General features: G+C 42.5%; 1 protein-coding gene across 1 annotated transcript in view; it reads left to right on the plus strand.

Annotated features, from left to right (window-relative positions):
• Window positions 1-334: 334 nt before the first annotated feature.
• The window catches only part of LOC311021654 (uncharacterized protein), a 32,771-nt gene continuing 12,866 nt past the window's right edge, over window positions 335-20,239 (plus strand). Inside the window, exons 1-7 of the mRNA XM_084022340.1 lie at window positions 335-557; window positions 18,042-18,266; window positions 18,697-18,716; window positions 18,812-18,844; window positions 18,930-18,962; window positions 19,228-19,281; window positions 20,140-20,232. Coding sequence (XP_083878466.1) covers window positions 467-557; window positions 18,042-18,266; window positions 18,697-18,716; window positions 18,812-18,844; window positions 18,930-18,962; window positions 19,228-19,281; window positions 20,140-20,232 — 549 coding nt within the window. The 5' untranslated portion in view covers window positions 335-466. The remainder of the gene's footprint in view (window positions 558-18,041; window positions 18,267-18,696; window positions 18,717-18,811; window positions 18,845-18,929; window positions 18,963-19,227; window positions 19,282-20,139; window positions 20,233-20,239) is intronic.

The following is a 20,239-nucleotide window of genomic DNA, read 5'->3' on the forward strand; positions in this document are numbered from 1 at the left end:
CAACAGTTTTATGATCTAGCTTAGCAACCACTTCTGAAGGGAGTCAAAACTCGGTGACACCTCCCAACAAGCAAAGTCATTCCCTTATCTGTTCCCTTTGCATCTTTTACTTTTGAACCACAGTTCATAAGATTGCATTGTGGCAAAGATAGACGGACAAAGAATCGCTGGAAAGTATGAGGAGTTGTGAACATGGGTGTAGTTCTCCCACAGCCACAAAAGCCTGTGAGAGGATGGTTATGGGAGAGGGCTGACAAAAGGGGGAGGAAAATTAGGCTGGCCAGCATTCTTCTCATTTAAAGCTGTAACTACACAAAAAAGCACTCACGCAGTCTGGGCTGGGTCTGCTTACAAGGAGAGGTACTCTTGTATTCATGGTGGGGCAGTGATAACCTTTTTTTCTTCTTTTTCATCCTTTTCCCCCCTTCACGCACACGGAAAGGCTCATGTCTTTTTTTTTATAGACATGATGAGCTTTGTGCATTTAAGGACTTTCTTTTTTCTGGTCGTCTCCGTGGCTCAAGTTTTGATTGTTACATGTCAAGACGTGACCAGTGGTAAGTGAATCCCCCCGCGACAGTGTGATGTGTGACGGTTGCTGATGGTTTTGAATGGACTGAACATTTTTTAGCTTGGACTTTTATTGTCTGTGCTTGTACAAGCAGATAGAGTTGCTCAATTTCCTTCTTTTTTTTTCTGCCAGCAGTTTTGGCATCAGAAACTCCTTTTTAAGTGTGCTTTTGATTTATATTTTTATATTGTTAATTTCCTATGTCGTGTGTTGGATTTTTATTTTTTATTTCCTGTGCCAAAATAAATCAAAATTCTTCTTGTACATGACAACTTAATTTGCCTTACTACCGTGTTATAAATGTCTTTTTTTCCTGCTGCTGAAACTGTATGGAACAAGTTGTATCTCTGGGGATGATTGAGACAAACCACGGGGGTTTCTTGAACACTAGCTTAGAGAAGATTTAAAAGAGATGAGAACAGCTCCGATGCGGATTATCTGCAATTGGCAAAGAAGCTGTGCACGTCCTGCAGACATCTGTCAGTGATTGGAAGTGATGTCACCCTCAGGCACCGAAAATGTGCACGGGCGGGGGGGTAAATGAGCACCTTTTTTTTGGCGGTTTTCATTGCTCCTGCACGACTCCACCACTTTGGAACATTCATTAAGTGTTACCACAACCGTTTCTCTCCCCCCTCCGGACTACATCGTACATCTGCAAAAAGCATTTCAGCACCAGGACCCGCGCGCCTCCGCGGGGAACGCTGGGCTGCATGTTAACGCAGGCCAGATGTGGGGAGACATGAGCAGGAGAGATGTTGTCGGATTCTCTGAGTCACTCGGTGCACTGAAGGGCTGCTGATGTCTTCAGCTGGCAACGCCGACAACCTGGAACACCTGAGTGTTCTTGTTTTACTTGAACTGTGCTTCCCCCCCTTTTTTTTCGCAGCTGGAGTGTTTGATGGCTTGTGTCGTCACACGGGGCCGTGTTGTTTCTACCTATGATGTCATGGGCCCCACGGAGCACTGGAAAGTTAATTTGAGGGGCCCCTGTTGGAGTTAAGCGGTGCAGCGCAGACAGAAGTGTTTATTTGACTTTTTTTAAAAGCTGTCGTTCCCTCTGGTTCATTTTGAGTTTTTCTTTCATTATGTCATTAACTTAAATTAGTTGGCTTTACTCTATTTATGTGCAGGTAAAGCAGAGACAGCTGTGAGGTAGCGTGGAAACCAGAATAGAGCGCCACCCTGTGGTGAGCGCAGCATAGGGGCCGAAAACACACCTTTTGCTAAAAAAACTGTCAACAACACTGCAGTTAAAGTCATTTTCAACTTGATATATGGACATTGATTGAGGTTTTACCTCACTGTACCAAGCTTTCGGCTGTTCTGACATCAGCTAGGGGGAAAATCCCACATTTTTATATTAATGTATGTTTATCGTATGCAGTTGAAAAGTTCCCAGAGGCTCTGTTTTAATCAGCTACTCCATCTCGCCTCTGTCTCCATATTTGTTCATGTGAAACGGCACAGTGGTCTTGCAGGCTTCCTTCCATGGAAGAGCGGTGGGTGAGGTGATTGCATTTCAACCAAATAAAAACAGTGGAAAGTTCATGGTTTTTGTAGACTAAGGGAAAATGTGGTTCACCAGCCCTTTGAGACAATACACATGTGAGTGTGTGTGTGTGTGTGTGTGTGTGTGTGTGTGTGTGTGTGTGTGTGGAGGGGGGGCCCTCAAGGCTTGTTCCACCAGTCAGTATTGTATGAAAGATAAATGTGCAGATCTTTTAGTAGAGTGGGCTTATGTTGACTAGAAAACATACTAAACACTAAAGAGGGTGTGAAAACAACATGAGACACTGCTTAAAACATTAAGAAGCACTGGGGCATTGCATACACCCAATTACCAGCCTCCATTTAACTGGGACTTTTATATGGAAAATGAAAACTTCACATTGAATGCGGTTGGCTGTTGATGAAACTACGTCATTATAAGCAGTCTCATTGGCTTAGTTAACTCTCAACATGATTTCTTTAAGTCTCTAAAAGTCCAAAAAAGTATCTGGAGGACATGGAGATTATTGGAAAGTTATTTTTTCACGTGTCTGGCTGCACATGTGTGGAAAGCTTGCGAAAGAACATACGTTGGCAACCCTAACCCAAAACTTCAATCTCACAATTGGAAAATGATCGGCAAATCCAACAAATCCTACCACAAGTGTTCCAATAGTATGTGGAGGAAGGTTTAAGGACGCGAACATGGAAAAAGGAAAAGAAACGACAATCGATCAGTGACTCCAATAACAAGTTAGAATCATGCCTCTGCATGTGTGTGTGTGTGTGTGTGTGTGTGTGTGTGTGTGTTAAACTCCTCCCAGACGCTGACATAGCTGTAAAACATCTTCAAAGATGCCACTTAGCGCCTCACATCAAAGAGCCTAAAGACCCTTTGTGAAACCAGTGGATTAGTTCAGTTTGTTAGCAGGGTAACATGTGCTTTATCACCACAATAGGGTTCAATGCTCATCACAGCCCCCAAAAATATCAACTCATAACCCTTTTGTCCCGAGAGAAATGCATGAGAGAAAAGCGAATATCCACTACTCCGAATCTACAAAACCCTACATGAGGTCACTCTTCCAAATTGGTTCCAGTTGTTGTTGCCACATCACTGACATCGCAACAAATGGGCTGTTTTCTACCAAAGCTGTAACGTCCAAACATGTGAATTCAACCAGGTCCACAGACGGCCTTTGATTAGAAACACATGCTGCATTTTTGAGCAATGACTTGATTACACGCCTCTTTTCCTTCCAGAGCTGAGGGGGTCGGCCTCGCCAGATTGTACATTGTCTTGAGTTACACGTTCGGGACAAGACGACGTTTTAACGCTCGTCTGATACGCAGCGTCTGGTCAACCTGGGATCTCGTGGTGGCACGGAACCGCCGAGCTGATAGATTTTCAATGCCGATTGTGCCTGTGAGGAAGGTTTCATGGGAACTACTTATAAACCGAATTGTTGGCGTCAGCAAATGGAGGCTTGGGGTATGGGGATCACTTCCAGATGTTATAATAGTTGCTTTGGCAGTATTTGGAAATATAAAAAAAACAGAAGAGTTTCAGCTTTTAGATATAGTTGGGGGAGGATGTAAACTGGCTGATATAAGACCCAACGTTCCTATATTGCTTCAGGGTAACTTGGATAGACGTGGAACTTACTGGCTCATGGTTTGTCTAAACAATGCTCTACCGTATCTTTACATTTGCTTCCTTGTTCTTTACACAGGTTCAAGTTAAAGTAACTGTTTGTCCGAAAGCCATGCAATTACGGCTCCCCCCCCCCCCCCCCTGACAGGCTTCCTGGTCCTTGATTGGCACTTAGTCACCAATCCGCCCTGTCATCCTCTCAGCCTGTCACATGTGGGAGGATGACAGGACAGAACGTAAACACAGAACAGGCTTGGTTTTTTGCTGTAAGTGCTGTAATTGTCTTTGATTTCGTTCTCATTAAGACTGTGTTAAACCTGCTACTTATAAGAGTCACGCGACGCCACCTTCGCCATTACATTCACACGTGACGTGCTGCGATGGGATAGATAAAACACATTAAGAGGTTAAGTTCACTCGTCAGGAGGAGTTCTAGTCAGCTTCAGATGAACAATGTTTTCTGTGGTTTCTGTGTGAAAAAACCCTGATGATGTCATCAGTTCTTGGATTTGAGACTTTTTCTAAAATGTTCAATGAAAAGTCTGTATAACATCCTGGATGTGGGAGGCTTGAAAGAGGTTTACATACATGAGGCAAGTAGGGTCTGAAGAAAGATGTTCTACTGTTGAATTATGGGTAATGTAGGATCCAGCATTTTTATAGCTTAACGGAAAGACTTCTGTGACTTTAATTTTGACCATTCTTTGTTTGACTCTTTTGTCTAATCTGACTCTTGTGGGACCCCAAACTTTATGGAAGTGTGATTCTTAATTGGCGGAGTACCTCTTTAATTGTGCATAAAAGTATTGGTTATATAGTGATAATGCGCATTACCTCTCTTAACAAGTAGAAAGTAATTCTGTCCATTCTCTAATGGCAGGAAAACAAACTTTAACTGTCATGTTCATGCCTTTGAGAACCCCTGCCGTTGCCGTTGCTGTTGCACAGCACAGTTAGCCTGTACAGTGTTGTTGATACAGCTGGTTGTAGTTTTTCCAGAAGATCAGGAGGACGTTTGCCCTTTGGAGCTTATCCTCTGTAGGTTGGTGGGTCTTAGGGTAATATAGCTCTCCCTCTGAACATGTTCTCTGTCTCTCCCCTGGTGAATACTTCAAAGGCTGATGTAATTGCTTCAAATCTTCCAATTTCATCTGGGAACCTTTCTCTCTGTGGTGAAGAGGTTTGGGCCAGGTAATGATGCAGCGAAATCCTATTAAAGTTGCTGTTGAGGGGGATTTTTCAATCAGGCAAAGATGACTGTATTTGTCACAATAACTACTTTTGTTGGAAGATAATTTTCCTGGAAATTACTTATTTTTAATTATCAAAGATATTCACACCTTGGAATTGAAGTCTCAAAAAATATATTAAAATATTCCAAGTAATTAAACGGAAATATAAAAATGGACTCTCGGGCCTCGTTATCCCCAAATCTAGGCCTATCCATGCAAAGTCTTGTACTGGTAACGGATAAAAAAACCTGCAGTTTAAAGTTGGTAACACTCTTCCATAAACACGCATGCATGTAAACAAATGTTCAGCAAATGTTCCAGGTCATACATCAGAATAAATCACTAGCGTAATCATGCACACATTTCCTTTTATGAAAGAGTGGAGCTCTCGAAAGGCCACGCCCACATTTTTAGATGTAACCGCCTCCTCGTATATTCTTAAAAGTGTCCGAATCTTGGCCGTCGGTTTCTCAAGCACTACTTGTTTAAACGCCACAACATGGTGGCTGTCGGCCATAATTGCAGGTTGTGGTCCAACCCAAATGCTACGTTGTAGTCAGGTTGTGTATATTACAACTGCAAAGTGGAGCTGCATGACTGACAAAGGTTAACAGTGTGGCCTAAGTTATGTTCAGGCTCTTAACAGCTCGTTGGACAGCTGATTGACGTGACGGGGAAATGTCTCATTTTTGTATCTCGGTGGTTTTCTTGTAAAGGGGAGTTACATTACTGCAGTCTGCTAAAAGTCATAATATTTCACTATGTTGTGTTAGTTAAAAAAACTACGTTCTACTGTTTGTGTTGAAAGCCAGGTGTTGCATCATTTTCCAGCAACCTCTTAGAAACAAGCAAAACGGTGGATTTCTTTTCCCTCGTGTTGTTTGTTCGTGAAGCCCCCACTGAATTGGACCACATACTTTGGGACTATTCTCTGTCAGGACGTGTTTTCAGTGGAATACATGATTCAGAGGTGATCTCTGGCAACATGAATCATTATAATTGATGTTCAGGAGGCTTTTATAGCCCAAACACAGGTAATCTCCAAGAGAGTCGTGCTCAGAAGAAGAGAAATATTAGGTTTAGTAGCGTTCCAACACACACACACTGGAGTCTTTACTGTGCAACACTGCCAGGACTGAGACGATGTTTCTCCAAATATCATCTGCTATTTCAATCATATCGTGTGCAAAGCAAAACCATGAGCAGCGTCAGTTCTGTGAAGCAACACGATAATCAGTGGCGAAAAGGAGATTCCAGGTATTCAATGAAAGCTTCCCATTGGATCGCGGACCAAAATCGGCGTCGCCCGTTCAGATCTCCGTGCGACGGACCCAAAAGATGTCCAGTAAAGTCATTCAGTGGAGAAAACGGGTGCATTCTTTCAACACAATGTGAGCCTGTGCTGTCCCATAGCCACTGACTGCGACGTCCACTCAGTGTCCCCGAACAAAGTAGTTCTCACACAGAGCCAGACCGATGACATGTGGAAATGTCTGCTCCTAGACGGTTACTCATGGCGACCATTTAACCTCAATGGTTTCCCCAGATGAGTAAAAGCGTTGCTGCAGAGACATGGCTGAAGGTTAAAGAGAGCAAAAGCTAACAGGACATCAACTGCAATGTACTGTGTTTGTGCACAGTTGTGTACTTTATACTATTTAGAAAATGTGAAAAATACAGGAAGTAACTTTGAAAAGCACATTCATGAAGTTGCTACAAAATCCAACAATGCAAAATAACTGTTTCAGTTTACAGTTAAAATGATACTGTAACCAAATGCAATTAATTTATTTTTTACAGTAAGTCAATGTCTGCCAGGTATTTACTGTGAATCTCACAGTAAGTCTCTTCCAGTGCATGCTCCCTCTTGTTTCAACCCTTTCACTGATGTGGCCTGGTATTTAGGGGGCTGAGCTTTAAACATGGGACGAGACCGGAAAGGAGGGAACTTTATTTCATCATAATATAATATCTAGTGTGAGCGAAGGGGGAGGGAAAGCAGGAGAAAGAAGGAGGGAGATGAGGACAGACGGGAGTCGAGGCAGGGGAAGGGTGAGGTGAAGAGCTGGAATCTGTAATGCAGGAGGGGAGGGGGGGTGATGAGGGTGAGAATGTGAAAAGGGTGTGTAGGACGCAGCAGTGAGGGAAGCCCAGAGGATTGTTTTAGTCTCGTTCTCTATCCCCCCGCACATCGCAACACACTGGTGTCCAGCACAGGAAGTCATGTCGAAGTGGAATTTCCTCTGGAAGAGCACGGGTTTTGGCTCTGCTTGCTGTAGATGATTGTTATGATTCATGTTCAAAAGATAAGACGAGCATGGGAATAAAACAATGTTTTATTTCTGCCTTCCCTTTGTACCCACGAGCAAGTGAAATACCAATGCACGTATTGAGGTTATGGATGAAAGCAAAGGAAGTGTGATGGCAGCACTGACATGTCTGTGCTCCACATGTAGGAACTTTTATTTACTTGTTTATTTATAGAAATAATTGATTATAGCCTTTTTCCCCTGGTTGGATTAAATGTTCTCAGGAATATGTTTATGAGGCTCACGCAGCTGTTGATGACATGTTGAATAAAGTATGCTGAAGTCTCACTGATAGAAGGGAGGAGCTTCAGTTTCAAACAAACTGCAGCAGATCGGCCAAGAAGTAATCCTCCGCTTGGCACTGGTGACGCTGCAGGAACGCTCTCAAGATGCTAGTAACACAGCGCTGCATTGGTTGATGCACGCCAGGCTTTTTGTCGTAGTGTCACAAGGACATATGTGGGAATATTCCCTTCATACATCTCTCATGGGGACATTGAAATCGTATTACATTTATGGAATTACACGATTTGACTATGTATTTCAAAAGGTAATGGATTGTGCTGGAATCAATACCAAAATAAGTTAATTAGTTAGTTATGTATGGAAGTTTAATTTGCAAGTTACAGGTTTATCAACATCTAAGTGTTGACCTACTTAATAAATGTGATTAATCGGTCCATATCGGTAAATGAGATGTCTTACGTCGATGGCAGTGGTTGATGTTTTTTTGTTGTGTCCCATCAGTCTGGCGCTGGTTAAATGCTCCGTTTGCGGTTACAGTTGGAAATGATAGGACTCGACTCTGGCATATTGTAAGAGGGCAGCGGGTGCCTTGTGCTTGTGTGGTGTGTTCGCAAACAGAGAAAGAGAATGTTGACGATGTCTCAGAGAAAATTCAGCAACGTTGAATTCTGTATGAAAAACACAAGAGTGGAATTAAATTTGTGTTTCTAATCAATTTAGCACTGAAACATTATTCTTCTCATTAAGAAGGTTGAGCAGCTTAAAAGACTTTTTGAAAGAAGGTTGTTTTAACGGCTGGTTCATAAATGTGTTTCAAAGAGTGTGTGAAGAAATAAATAACTAACCACAAAAACTAACATCAGTGTAGGCATTGGCAATCAGCCAAACTGTTATTTCAAACAGCCCAGAATTGGTGCATCCCTCGTAAGTAGCCTCCTTAGACAAGCTGTTTCTAAACTGCCTTCAAAATGTCTCTGCATGAATGCACTGCAGCAACAATCTGTCCACATATACACCCATACCTAATATCCCTAATTAGCCCTAATTATTAATATATCAGCTCAGACGTCCAGGACGTTTGGGCTCGGGTGAGTTTCACAAGAGCACCATGCAGCCACTAGCTCGCCTGGCCCTCTGTGACCTCGCTCAACAACAATGCATCATAACAGTGCCCTTCTGACCTCGTCGCCTCTCTCTCTCTCCAGCATTTACCAAAAAATGCAGGCTGCAGTAAACTTCAAGGGCTCCATGCAGCAATAAAGAGAAAGTGATAAATCCTGTGTGTCCCCCGGGGGGGGTTTCAACCCGAGTGAGGTCACCAGGGTAAGGTGGCGACCTCCTCTCAGGCTCTTCTTTCTGCACTGTTATCTGGCCACATATAAAACATGGCCACTGGCCAGCAGAGACGCGGTTCATCTGTAGATCAGGATTCTTCTACTAACGATGGTCCCAGGTGGTTTTTTTACCTGTGGAGAGGCAATCAGTGGAACCTCTTTCAGTTGCTGTCAGAAGTAAAGTGTTGAAGTAAAGTAATAATAGATGTCTCTGCCTGAAACACTAGTTGGACCAGCTGATGTAGTTCACCTGGAATTAAGTCATGTTTTCCGTTTCTGAGACGATACAGTGCCAACGCCGGATCAAGCGTATCTCAAGATGTTTTGAGGAATCTTTGGCCTAAAACATCTGTTCAGACACTCTGTTTTCTTTACAGAGTCAGCTTGTGCTTCCAAAAGCTTCCCCATAACATTGGCTTTGTGTGTTTGAGTTTCAGGACTGCAGCCCACTTGTGATATTGCATTTCTGTTACTACAATCATGTCACATCATTTTCAAACAAGCACCTTTCAGCAAGTTTTTTCAAACCTTTGTTGTGGCAAGAAACACTGGATTTACTCCCATTAACCCGTAAGAACCCAGACCCATTTTCCCCTTAAAGGAAAATACATTTTATTCATGATTTAGAGTTGTGGAAAACAGGACCAGCTAAAAAACTCCCAATCTGATGCAAATATAAATAATGTTGACGTGGTCGAGTTGAAACTGTAAATATCCTTCCCCCAAGGGGCTACACGCTGACATCGAGGCCTAACAGTTGCATCATTCTCTGAGCTTTTAGAATAACAAAATTAAAATGAGAAAAAAAAAGAAAAGGGACACAGGGAGAAAAAAAGAGGAGTGTGGAAGAATAGTCCAACAGCAGTCAGTGTGCTTTGGTAGGGATGAGGAGGAAGATTGAAGAGCTTGATGGGGATATGAGAAGAAAAAATAAAATGCAGGCTAATGCGAAAGAAAAAGTGGAATTTAAAAAAAACGGGGTAGCCATTTGGTTTAGGGATTGGATGCTGCGTCCTTGAAACCGCTGCAGAGTTCAGACAAAATGTGGAGGCAATTAATCTCTGTTGCCTTTTGGGTTGCTCCACACTGCTGATGTCGGACTCCTCGTGAAACAACTCCTCTCCAACACGGAGACAATCGGACATGAGTTTTCACAAGTGGGCATTAAGACTTCAAAAGTGTCCCATGTTGCTGCTGTATTGATTCAGAGACTGCAGAAGGGGAAACGGTTGACATGATGCTGTGTGAATGCAGCCGCCTGGGATCATGTTCCTGCTGTACTCACATATTTAAAGTGAAATCCAGAGAGAGAGGAGACAGTTTGGTGCCAGCACCTCGGCCTGCTCTTGAAAAGGCGAACAGATGTGATGGGATGTGATTTGCAGACAGAAAAAAATGCGGTTCACAGCGCAGAGCATTCGTTTTAATGATTTAAACTGTTGGTCAACCCAAATCACAAAAAAATTAAATAATAGACTCTCTGTCTCGCCATACACGTCATTTCAGAAGTCAGGCTGAGGTTAGACAATCTCTGCGATTTCTGCCACGAGCATCAGAAGATGACATTTGAGAGAAGTCTCCGGCATCTTTTTTTTTCCACAGTGTCCTCATTTCTCGGGATAATCTACAGAACACGCTGTCAGCAGATTTCATGGGGTCTATTTTAGGTAGAAAGTAGCTCAAATGTTGACGGTGAGGTCTGTGTTTCATCAAGAGCAACTTGGATTCTGTTTCTTTAGTCTAACATTGTGTTTAGATGCAAGTAAAACTTCATTCAGCTCCTTTTTATTGTGGTGGCGACAGATTTTTAATCAAATACCCTAAAATGTTAAGGAGCTAAATGATCCACATGGCCATTTAGATTCCATTCAATACTCTCAATACATTGGAAACGGCTAATAGTGATCCAGTGAAATAGTTTACAACATTCACAATTATAATAAACATTTTTAGAACACTCATACAGATTACATTCTAATTGATATTTCTCTATTTATTACATAAATACAAAACAGGCAGCAAATTCCAATTCCCAAAAGTGAAGCCAATGCGGAGGTGCCTTAAACTTGCATTCTCTCTGCTGTCCATCCACTCCTCTGGTTGCAAAAAATTGCATGGAAGTCAAAGAGAAAATGACTGATTTATTATCTCACTCATCATTGTAAACATGAGTCTATGGCGTCAATCTCTAGTTTCGAGTCTTCTTCAGTTCAGCATGATGTTCATAAAGTAAATTATGGTCCATTTAGAGTCAGTTACAGCAGGATATGATATGGGGCGTGGCTACCTTGTGATTGACAGCTCGCTACCACACCGTCAGCGTCCTCGCTACGTTGCATTCATGTTTCTGTCTCCATTACTAGCAGCCATCACTGCTCCTCCATGTTTGATTTCACAAGGCAGCATCAGGAACATCACGTTTTGCTGCATCTGCATCTGCATCTTGTTAGCTCCTTTTTTGGCAGTTTGTCATCAGCTTCGAGGAGACTACATTGATTGAGAGAAAATTACTTTATTTTTCCAGCCATGATTTCAGGCAAAGTATCATGGGAAAGTAAAATGAGTAGAATCACTTTAGTTTGAACATTATATTCCATAATTGTCCTGTATGAAAAGATCCATGATGAACACTGAAGTGGACTTCTTGATCCATATAACCACTGTAACTGATCACTGAGCTGTTTCCACTGTATTTCACCACAGGCCATTGTCTGTTTTTCAGTCATGCGGAGAAAATACATTGTGCTGGAAACCACTTCTCTCTGCGTTCTTGTACAGAATCACAGTTTATTCTTTCACATCTGGATATGTGCTCAGTTGACGTAAAACATCAGGGTGCTCTGACCTTTTGTATATGTTAACGCTCCGCTCTGGTAAACTGGAATGTTTGACGTCACCCATTTTCCTTTGCTGTATAACTACTCTTACTTATATATTTATATACTTATACAGTATTTATTTATTTATATGTATAGGAACTTAGCAGATATATCACTGGAGATTAGATCATGATTATGTACATATAAGGGATTTTCTGCCTTTGCAATGTCACAGTGTTTATGGTCAGACTTCATAGGATATGTACGCTTTTTTTTTGTCTATAAGGAGCCTCTCATAAAGCCAAGGTCAGACAGGTGGTGCAGCACCTTGTTCATATTTAGTCAAGTGTGTCATTTAGCTTGATGCATGTGGCTGGATTCAGCCTGAGAGGATATGAAAGCCACATGTTTGACAGTTTACCAGGACTTTGTGTACGATCGGATTCCAAATCAAAGAACTCCGCCTGGTATGTCAATTGAGTTAAATACGTTTCAACACTTTACATTTGTTTCATGAACTGATTCTCTTTTTTTTCTAAATGTGAAACCGTTGTGTTTGTTTGACGTCACTTTAAGGTGAGATGGAATTCTAAACGCTATACAAACATAAAATGGAGTAGAGTTAGCGCTCTCCTTCCATAGGCTATTTGTTGTATTCCAAGCTTGCATGTGCTAGCTTGATGCTAATTCATGGCCGCCACTCTGCACTGTGCTCATATGACAGTTACCGCTGACAACGCCCCCACCCTCTGAAGCCCCCTTAGCTAAACACTGTTGGTTCTGGCAGTACTGTTAGTGCGAGCAGCTAACAATGCTTAAAGTGCTGTTAGCTTCTAGCCGCCAGCTCAGCAGTCTCCAGCCATGTGGAGGCAATCGATAAATACATATTTACTAAACAATTCTATGACCATGTGTCTGCAACATGTGTGAGGCAGAAGTGCAGTGAAAATAAGGCAAACACAAAGAATGAATGGTTGCGAGAGTAACCGGATCTTTCTCAAACTTAAAAGCACACAAAGGGAGAACAGAGGAAGAATCCTCATGCATTTAAGACATGACCTTGTTTCGTCTGAGTTTTTTCACATAAAGTTTATTTTGAGTGTGTTGAACTTTGACCCTGACCTCAGAGTGAGCGTAGGTGTTTGCAGTGTAGAACATTCACTGTTTAGTCGATTGCATGTTCATTTCAAGCACTTGTATTTTCTAATTGTCTCCAATTTGAACAAGTTACTTATTTTGCAAAATGCCATGCCACTGCATATTTTATCAGTTGCATTGCTGTTCGACTGGTACAACTGCAAGGATTGCTCTTTCTGTCACAGTATTTAATGACACCGGCAGTGAAACGTGTGGCCGCATGCATCACCCATCCTTTAAATGCTCGGTACCCATGGTAACGTCTGAGATGCAGATTTAGAGTTCAATTATACATACAGCTATAAGAAGGAGATCAATCAAATCCAAGGCGACAGAAAGAGATGAGTCAGCCAGTCAAGTAGATAAAGAGGCGAGGAAGGGGGGACATGTAATTTAGCAGGAGCGTAATCCTCCCAGCCGGGGCTGAACGTGGGATGGGAAAAGCTCGCCGGCGCTGCGGTTGCCTCTTTAGACGAAGGCCAACTGGAGACGAGGCCTGTTGATGGAAAAGCCTTAGACATGTAATCATCAAGCTGCTTATTCATTTCCACTTTCCTGGCCTGAGCTTCGTACCCCTTCCTCCAGATCCCGGCCTTTTGTTCGGGGAAGCCGAAGTGAGGAGTGAGCGTGTTCAAACTAGAGCATTATTTCACATTTCAATATGGCGAATCCTCCAGGCATCAGAATATCAAACCGACATAGTGTGAGGGATAATCACAGGGCGTTGATTCACTTTGAAGCAAAAACACCGTGTTGACATGTTTTTGACCCCCATTACAGGTCAGGCTTTGGGCTAATATGGCCTGAAGTTTGTAGAACGGCTGCTTTTCTGGACAGCTTTATCGGTGGAGCGATCACGGGGCAAAGCGAAAGGTCCTCTGCAAGGGGAAGATTTGTGTTTGTCCTAGACACCGGGGTGTTTTAGAGCAGGAAGGAGCAGCTGCTGCAGAGCTGCTCCTCAGCAGCTGTAAAACATCTGCATCTGGACTAGCACTCTGTCCGTCCTCCACGCGGTATTAACCGTGTCAGGTATTCTCACTGCAGTGAGGACCTTGTTCAAGAACAAGAATGGAGACAAAGGTAGCATCCAGTAGGCATGATCACTCTGAAATGAGACCATCAGTTTAGGGGCTGCACTTGGACCCACTCACTCTTTTTTTTTTTTTAAAGGAAATGAGAGTTCCAGTTTTATGTGACTCATTGTTTCCATAAGGTCATTTTCTAACCCCTCCACTAGCTTCTCCCCAAAGACCGCGTCTTATAAGTGTTTCCAGATCAGCAAAGGAAAATCCATAAACCATCTCTTTTTGTGTCTCATGCCAGTCATATCACCTTGTTTTTGATCTGCGATAGGATATTTGGCAGGGTTCGATGTGTTTCCATGACTTTTTTGGGGGGTGTACTGGGTGTTATTTGACTGATGTCTGGTGAGCTGCGTTAAACCATGATGGGTGAAGAGTAGACACATGAGTCATGTCGAAGAGCTCCAGACTCCATGTTTTCAACCAGGAAAAGGAAACCGTCTGCCTGCTTACGGCTGACTGGTGGAAAAACCAGATCAAGCAGTCACTCTGGAGCGGGCGCATGCCTTTTCGCCGTTGTCACGGTTAAACTGTGTTTTTACGGCGTCTGTGGAAAAGTGTGGAACCTGCAATGAATTAGCTGAGAGGAGGGGAAAAAGTGAACGTCCCTCTCCTCCTTCCCCTCAAGGCTTGCGGTGTTTTTTCTTTTTGGGTGTTTTTTTTTTTTTAAGACCGCTCTGTAAACCAGACTTCTCTTCCAGTAAATTTTAAACTGCCCCGACATGCAGTGTTTGAAATGTCTCAAAACCCAACGAGGAAAAAAATGTCTCTCCAGCTTTGTGGCCGACAGCTCAGGCAGACTTCCTCGGTGGTGCGACGCTTTCATGTCTCAGTGATGAAAGTTATGCACAGTTCTTGTTTTTACCTGAATGAGTGTTTGCAAGTTGACGAGAATTAAAATCCACTCAGACATAAGAACGATAGCGGAAAGGAGCAGTCATGCTTGTTCTTGTTCTCTTTCACAAAATCAAGTTTATGGCAAAAGTGATTGAAAGCGTCTCCAGAAATGCACTCCACTTTCCAGAACAGAACTTAGATAGGAGATGATACTGGCTGTTAAAAGGCAGGACATTTCCCTGCTGAAGTATGTTGTGCTCACGGAACAAGGAATGCTGAGAAAGTATACATTCGGGTTGTATTTGGAGTTCTAAAGTATACACAGATAAAAGCTGCTTGGGAGAGGCAAGAGTCTATGTTAAAGACTTACAGCTGTTCTATGTCGTGGGGTTATAATAGTGGTGGCTTTCTGAGTGGGTGAATGTGTCTGTGTTCATAGATACTGTATGTTCTAGATCTATACCTGATCCATAGTCAAACCTCAATAACAGAAAATCTTCTCTGGGATGAACAGATTGTCCAACAATGTGCACAATTATTTGTTATATACTTTATTGCAAGAGTGTGTAAAGTAGATTTACACCTGATATTCCTAATGTGTTTCATCACGATTGAGAAAGAAAGAAAAAATGTTAAGCAAAACTGATGGGAAGATACAAAAAAGTAAAGCCACATGCAGAAACCAGAGGGAAATCTTGATTCTGTGTTTTTTCGGAGGAATTATCTGAATCTAAGATAAGCATTCTTATGAGATTAGATGTCATGGATTTAACATTCCGATTACATCATTGCTTGGAGTTTGCTGTAATTGGATGTGTTTCAGATCCAAATGATGATTAACATTAAATATAATTCATTACATTTATCACTGACATCTTTCTTTGATCTTATACCAAGAGTCCCTGAATCGTACCATTATATTTTCATTATATTTAATTATATTTTACAAAGCTGGCCCTCCACGTCATCAACGAACAGTATGTATGTTTATGAATGACTTAAAATAGGTTTATGTTTTATTATCAGCCGCCCTTTCTCACAGCAGCCATTTTGACTTGTGCTAGTAGATAAGAGCAGAGGTGTTGGTAAAACACCAACAGATGGCTCCGTTGGATTCAAACGTCCTGGTGAGAGGGACGGTGAGCCAGCAGGAACAATCCCAGCAACCTGATATCCAAAGCAGCTAAATGGAATCCAGCCATTCATTTCATTATGACACTTCCTTTTCGTCACCACCAAAAGTGATGCCAAATGTCTTTATAAAATGAATTATCATTAATCCTGATTCTACAAATTGTTTTGCTATATGGTATATGTTGCTACCGTTCATAATTTCTCACCTTTAAAATATCCTTCTTAGTACTCTTTAAAGAGTAATATTCTGACGGAATTTGAGGTATTTTGAAAAAAGGAATGTCAGAGTTTTTCTTGTTTTACTCTCATGTAATTCTATTCATTAAGATTCAGTACAGATCAGGCTTTAACCTATAGCTGAGCCGCCTCTGGGCCCTATAGTCCTGTATCTTCCTCCACATCTGTCCGAGGCAGTGTGTATACATTCCAAGGCTTGTCCAACACAAATATAGATCTGGGATTGAGCCATGTTAAAACATGTCGGCGTGTTGCATAAGGCCTCAGCATAAGGAGCCCTGTGCGTTTACCTGTCCTTTTTCCTTGAAAGGTTTATGGAACCACCCAGAGATTGCCTGAGGTAGAATGAAGTCCCATAATGTAGCTTCTCCTGGAATAGAACACAATGATATAAACCTCCATCAGTACTCTGCATCTTCCCTTTTCCCCTGTAGCTGCCTAACCTGACTTTACCTGCAGTCCGAGGCTCAGAGCTGCCACCTGCTGTTTACATCAGGAACAGGTGAAGCCTTCAGAGTCGTATCTCTGCAGACCTTACAGACTATAACAATCAGGGGTCCTGTAAAAGCCAGGCCAGCACACTGGACAACGGACCCGGGGACGTTCCATTTTTCTATTTTTAAAGAATACGTTCAGGGTTGTTTGTGTATTTAGCTGTTGATGATTTGCTGCAGGATGCCATCTTCAGTCATTTGTGAAGCACACATTAGAAAAAGTCAACATCCAAAAGTGGTTAATGAGACTTCTGGGAGTTGCTTCAAAGGAGGCTGCAGATTTCCTCTTTTGAACAAGAGTCAAGTTTTTTGAGACGTCGGGAGGAAATGATCTTATGTCTGACGGCGGCAAATTCACGACAACAAAGGGGCACGTCACTCAGACCTTTAATCCATCGCGGCTTTGCAGAATGTGGTGGTAAAGCTTGTTTCACATCACAGTGCAACAATGAATTGAACGGCGTTGTTCTGCTTCTTTTTTTTTAGATTCTTTGTGTTTGATTAATTGTTTCCTGGTGAAACGAGCAGCTGTTGAACACTCACACCTGAGATTTTGGATCCATTAGCATTTAAAAGGTTTCACGATTTCTTAGGCAACCATAATACCCTGCAGTGTTATCAAACAGGACAGTATCTCAGCAACTATTCCCCCGGAGGCAGCCACTCCAAGGACAAATACATTAATTTCATTTCTGTTGGCTTAAAGACAGAAGGCGCTCTCTGTGTTTCTGCTGAGGTTTGCTCAGAAGCATAGGGTCAATATGTTAACAACACAACCGTACTTTTTCCATATGAGATCAGCCTCCAACCTTGGAGACATTTTTGAAAAATAACACAAACATTCTTGTCCTTAATCCCACCCACATCAGGTTGGGGACAACAGAAAATCTGATTGTGACGAGCAGCAATAAGTTGATTATTTTGAAGTTGAAGTCAGCCTCAGACTGGTACATTGGATTTATTAGGACTATGCCCGTGTAGCTACGCTTCAATTTCTGAAAGCTTTTAAGATGCATTAGTTGAAATACAGGCAATAAATGCTGTCAAGTTGAGCCCAAATGAAATGTGAATAATTTGGTATACGAGTGGTATTAACGTTGAATAACATTGCAGATTTCCCTGCTGTGAGAGAAAAGATGTTTGGCCGTATCTTAACATGATTCAAATGTGTCTGTTTATCACTAAGAAACAGCTCCGAGGTCTGGAGATTGGAACGTTTGAGAAAACATATAGTTCTAATGGCATCTGAGGTTATGCTTATGAGGAGGGGTCTTGGAAAATGTCCTCCCATGTGGGGAATCCTAAAGGTTTGAGAATGTGCCAGTTGACCCCCATGACTTCTTTCCCTGCCATTGGAATAGAGGATGGATGAATGGATGTTTATTTGGATGAAAAAGCTTTAGACGACCACAGTGCATTTTATTTAATCGACTAACCGGCGTCCTCCTTCTCTGTGCGTCCCAGGCGATGACGTGAGCTGCACGGCCGACGGCCAGGTCTACACCAACAGGGACATCTGGAAGCCGGAGCCATGCCGGATCTGCGTTTGTGACAACGGCCAGGTCCTCTGCGACGAAATCCAGTGCGATGAGCTGTCCAACTGCCAGAAGGTGGTCGTCCCCGACGGCGAGTGCTGCCCCGTTTGTCAGACGGAGACGGCGAGCACCGGCGGGCAGGACAACTTCGGTGGTAAGCAACGGCTGCTCCCTCTGATTGGTTGAGGTGAAAAAGGAGATTTGCTACCTTTTTTAGATTCTCCAGCCCCAATGAAGGACAAAAAACAAGACATGATGTTCACATTTGGAATCAATAATGATGTCATCACCATGAAATATGTGTTAGTTGTGACAGGTGAAATCCTCCACTCGTCTGTCAGGAACAATCAACAGATGACGGCCAGTAATGAGCTGTTGGACATGAATGTCAGGGTGACTTTGTTAATTGATTGTGCTGCCTTTGTTTATTATGACTGGCCTGCGTGATGATGACGAATGAGTCTCTTTGGAATCGCTCCCCTTCCTACTCAGTATTCACTTTGATGATTTATTGACGATATTCAGGCCCAATCATTGTAGGATGGACAAATAATGGGATCTTTTATGCCTTTTCCTCGTTGCAGGTGGGGGCAGGGTCTATAAGGTAGGCAGACAGTTTTGTGTTTGGCTGATACTACTTCATCATATGGTGTCAGCATCGTGGAGTATGAATATAAATGTTGTTGTCTCTTTATTCAGGGTCCGAAGGGAGAACCCGGGGATGTCCCACTTGTAAGTGTTTACTAAATGCAAAGCTTTCAAACAGTATTGATCATAAAAGACAATTCATAACTCGTGTCTTTGATGATCCCCGCAGGTGACTGGCATCCGAGGCCGCCCCGGACCGATGGTGAGCACCTTTACCTGCCTCATCCTCTGCAAATGACGTGTTTTGTGTGAACGCTCAGCTGCCTGATCTGACACTAGATGGCATAAGAGGACAGTCCCGTCCCGCATAGCATCACCTTACAAGGAGTCCTGCACAGCGGGACAGTCTCCCAGTCGTCCCAGTCACTGTGACATGTTAAGCCCCCCGAGATAGGTGTTGTTGTGATGTGATTGCAGTATTCTCACTCTCAGACTTTTTTATTGGCTCTCTCTGTTTTTGGCTACAGGGGCCTCCCGGCTCTCCAGGAGAAAGAGGATCTCGTGGAAACAAAGGAAGGCCTGTATGTCACATTCACAAACCTCCACCCACAAACAGAGAACATCTAACTTGAAATTAGAAGTAAAAGTAGGGCGATCAAATGTCATCAAACACAAACTTTGAATGCAACAGTGGCAGTATGTGATGCTGTTTTATTATATATATAAATCTACATTTATTTGTAAGTTATAAATTGAACAAAATGGCTGTCTTTTTGAGATGATTGGGATGATTTAGGTAATCAGATAAATCAATTCATTCCAAATTAGGATTTTATTTTTCATTTTAGGTTGATGACAAACCAAAATGAGCATCAAATGTGGAAAAATAAAGAAAATAATTCACTACAGACATGATTATTATGTAATAGTTTCATTATTCAGACAGATATTTTTTCCTATATTTTTAGTTAATGGTTCCATCCATTCATTCTATTAAAGTCTCACTGCTCTTTAAACTAGAATTCACCTCATCTCTGTGACTTATTCTTGCTGGGGTCACAAGGATGACTCCTTATTACTTCATAAACTTTCAAAAAAGTCTATATAGGAAGCATATATCCTTTTATGTTAGCTCAAGGGCAAGACTCTTACCATCAAAACATAATGTAATGTGCCAAGCTGATGTATGATGTGCTATGAGAGCAGAACTGTATCAGGCTGATGAATGGAGGCGTCCCTCATGGTGGAGTTACGATCCAGTCGAGGGGCAGCGTTGTGGTTTTCCTTACTGGACACACTTAATAACTCACGGCACATGAACACAAATTAAGCTGCATCATTTGTTTCAAAGTGTAAAAGACTGGTCCCACTTCACGTCCAAGTAAACCCGAACGGTTTCACAGCCACACAATATTCACTCGTTGTCTCCATCTCTCTAGGGACTGCGGGGCTCTCCGGGTTATGATGGAGAGCCTGGTGTACCAGGTCAGCCTGGTGAGCCGGGACCTGCCGGACATCCAACACACCCAGGGGTGAGTT

Source organism: Eutrigla gurnardus, assembly GCF_963514095.1.
Source record: "Eutrigla gurnardus genome assembly, chromosome: 12".
In the NCBI taxonomy this organism is placed as follows: Eukaryota; Metazoa; Chordata; class Actinopteri; order Perciformes; family Triglidae; genus Eutrigla; species Eutrigla gurnardus.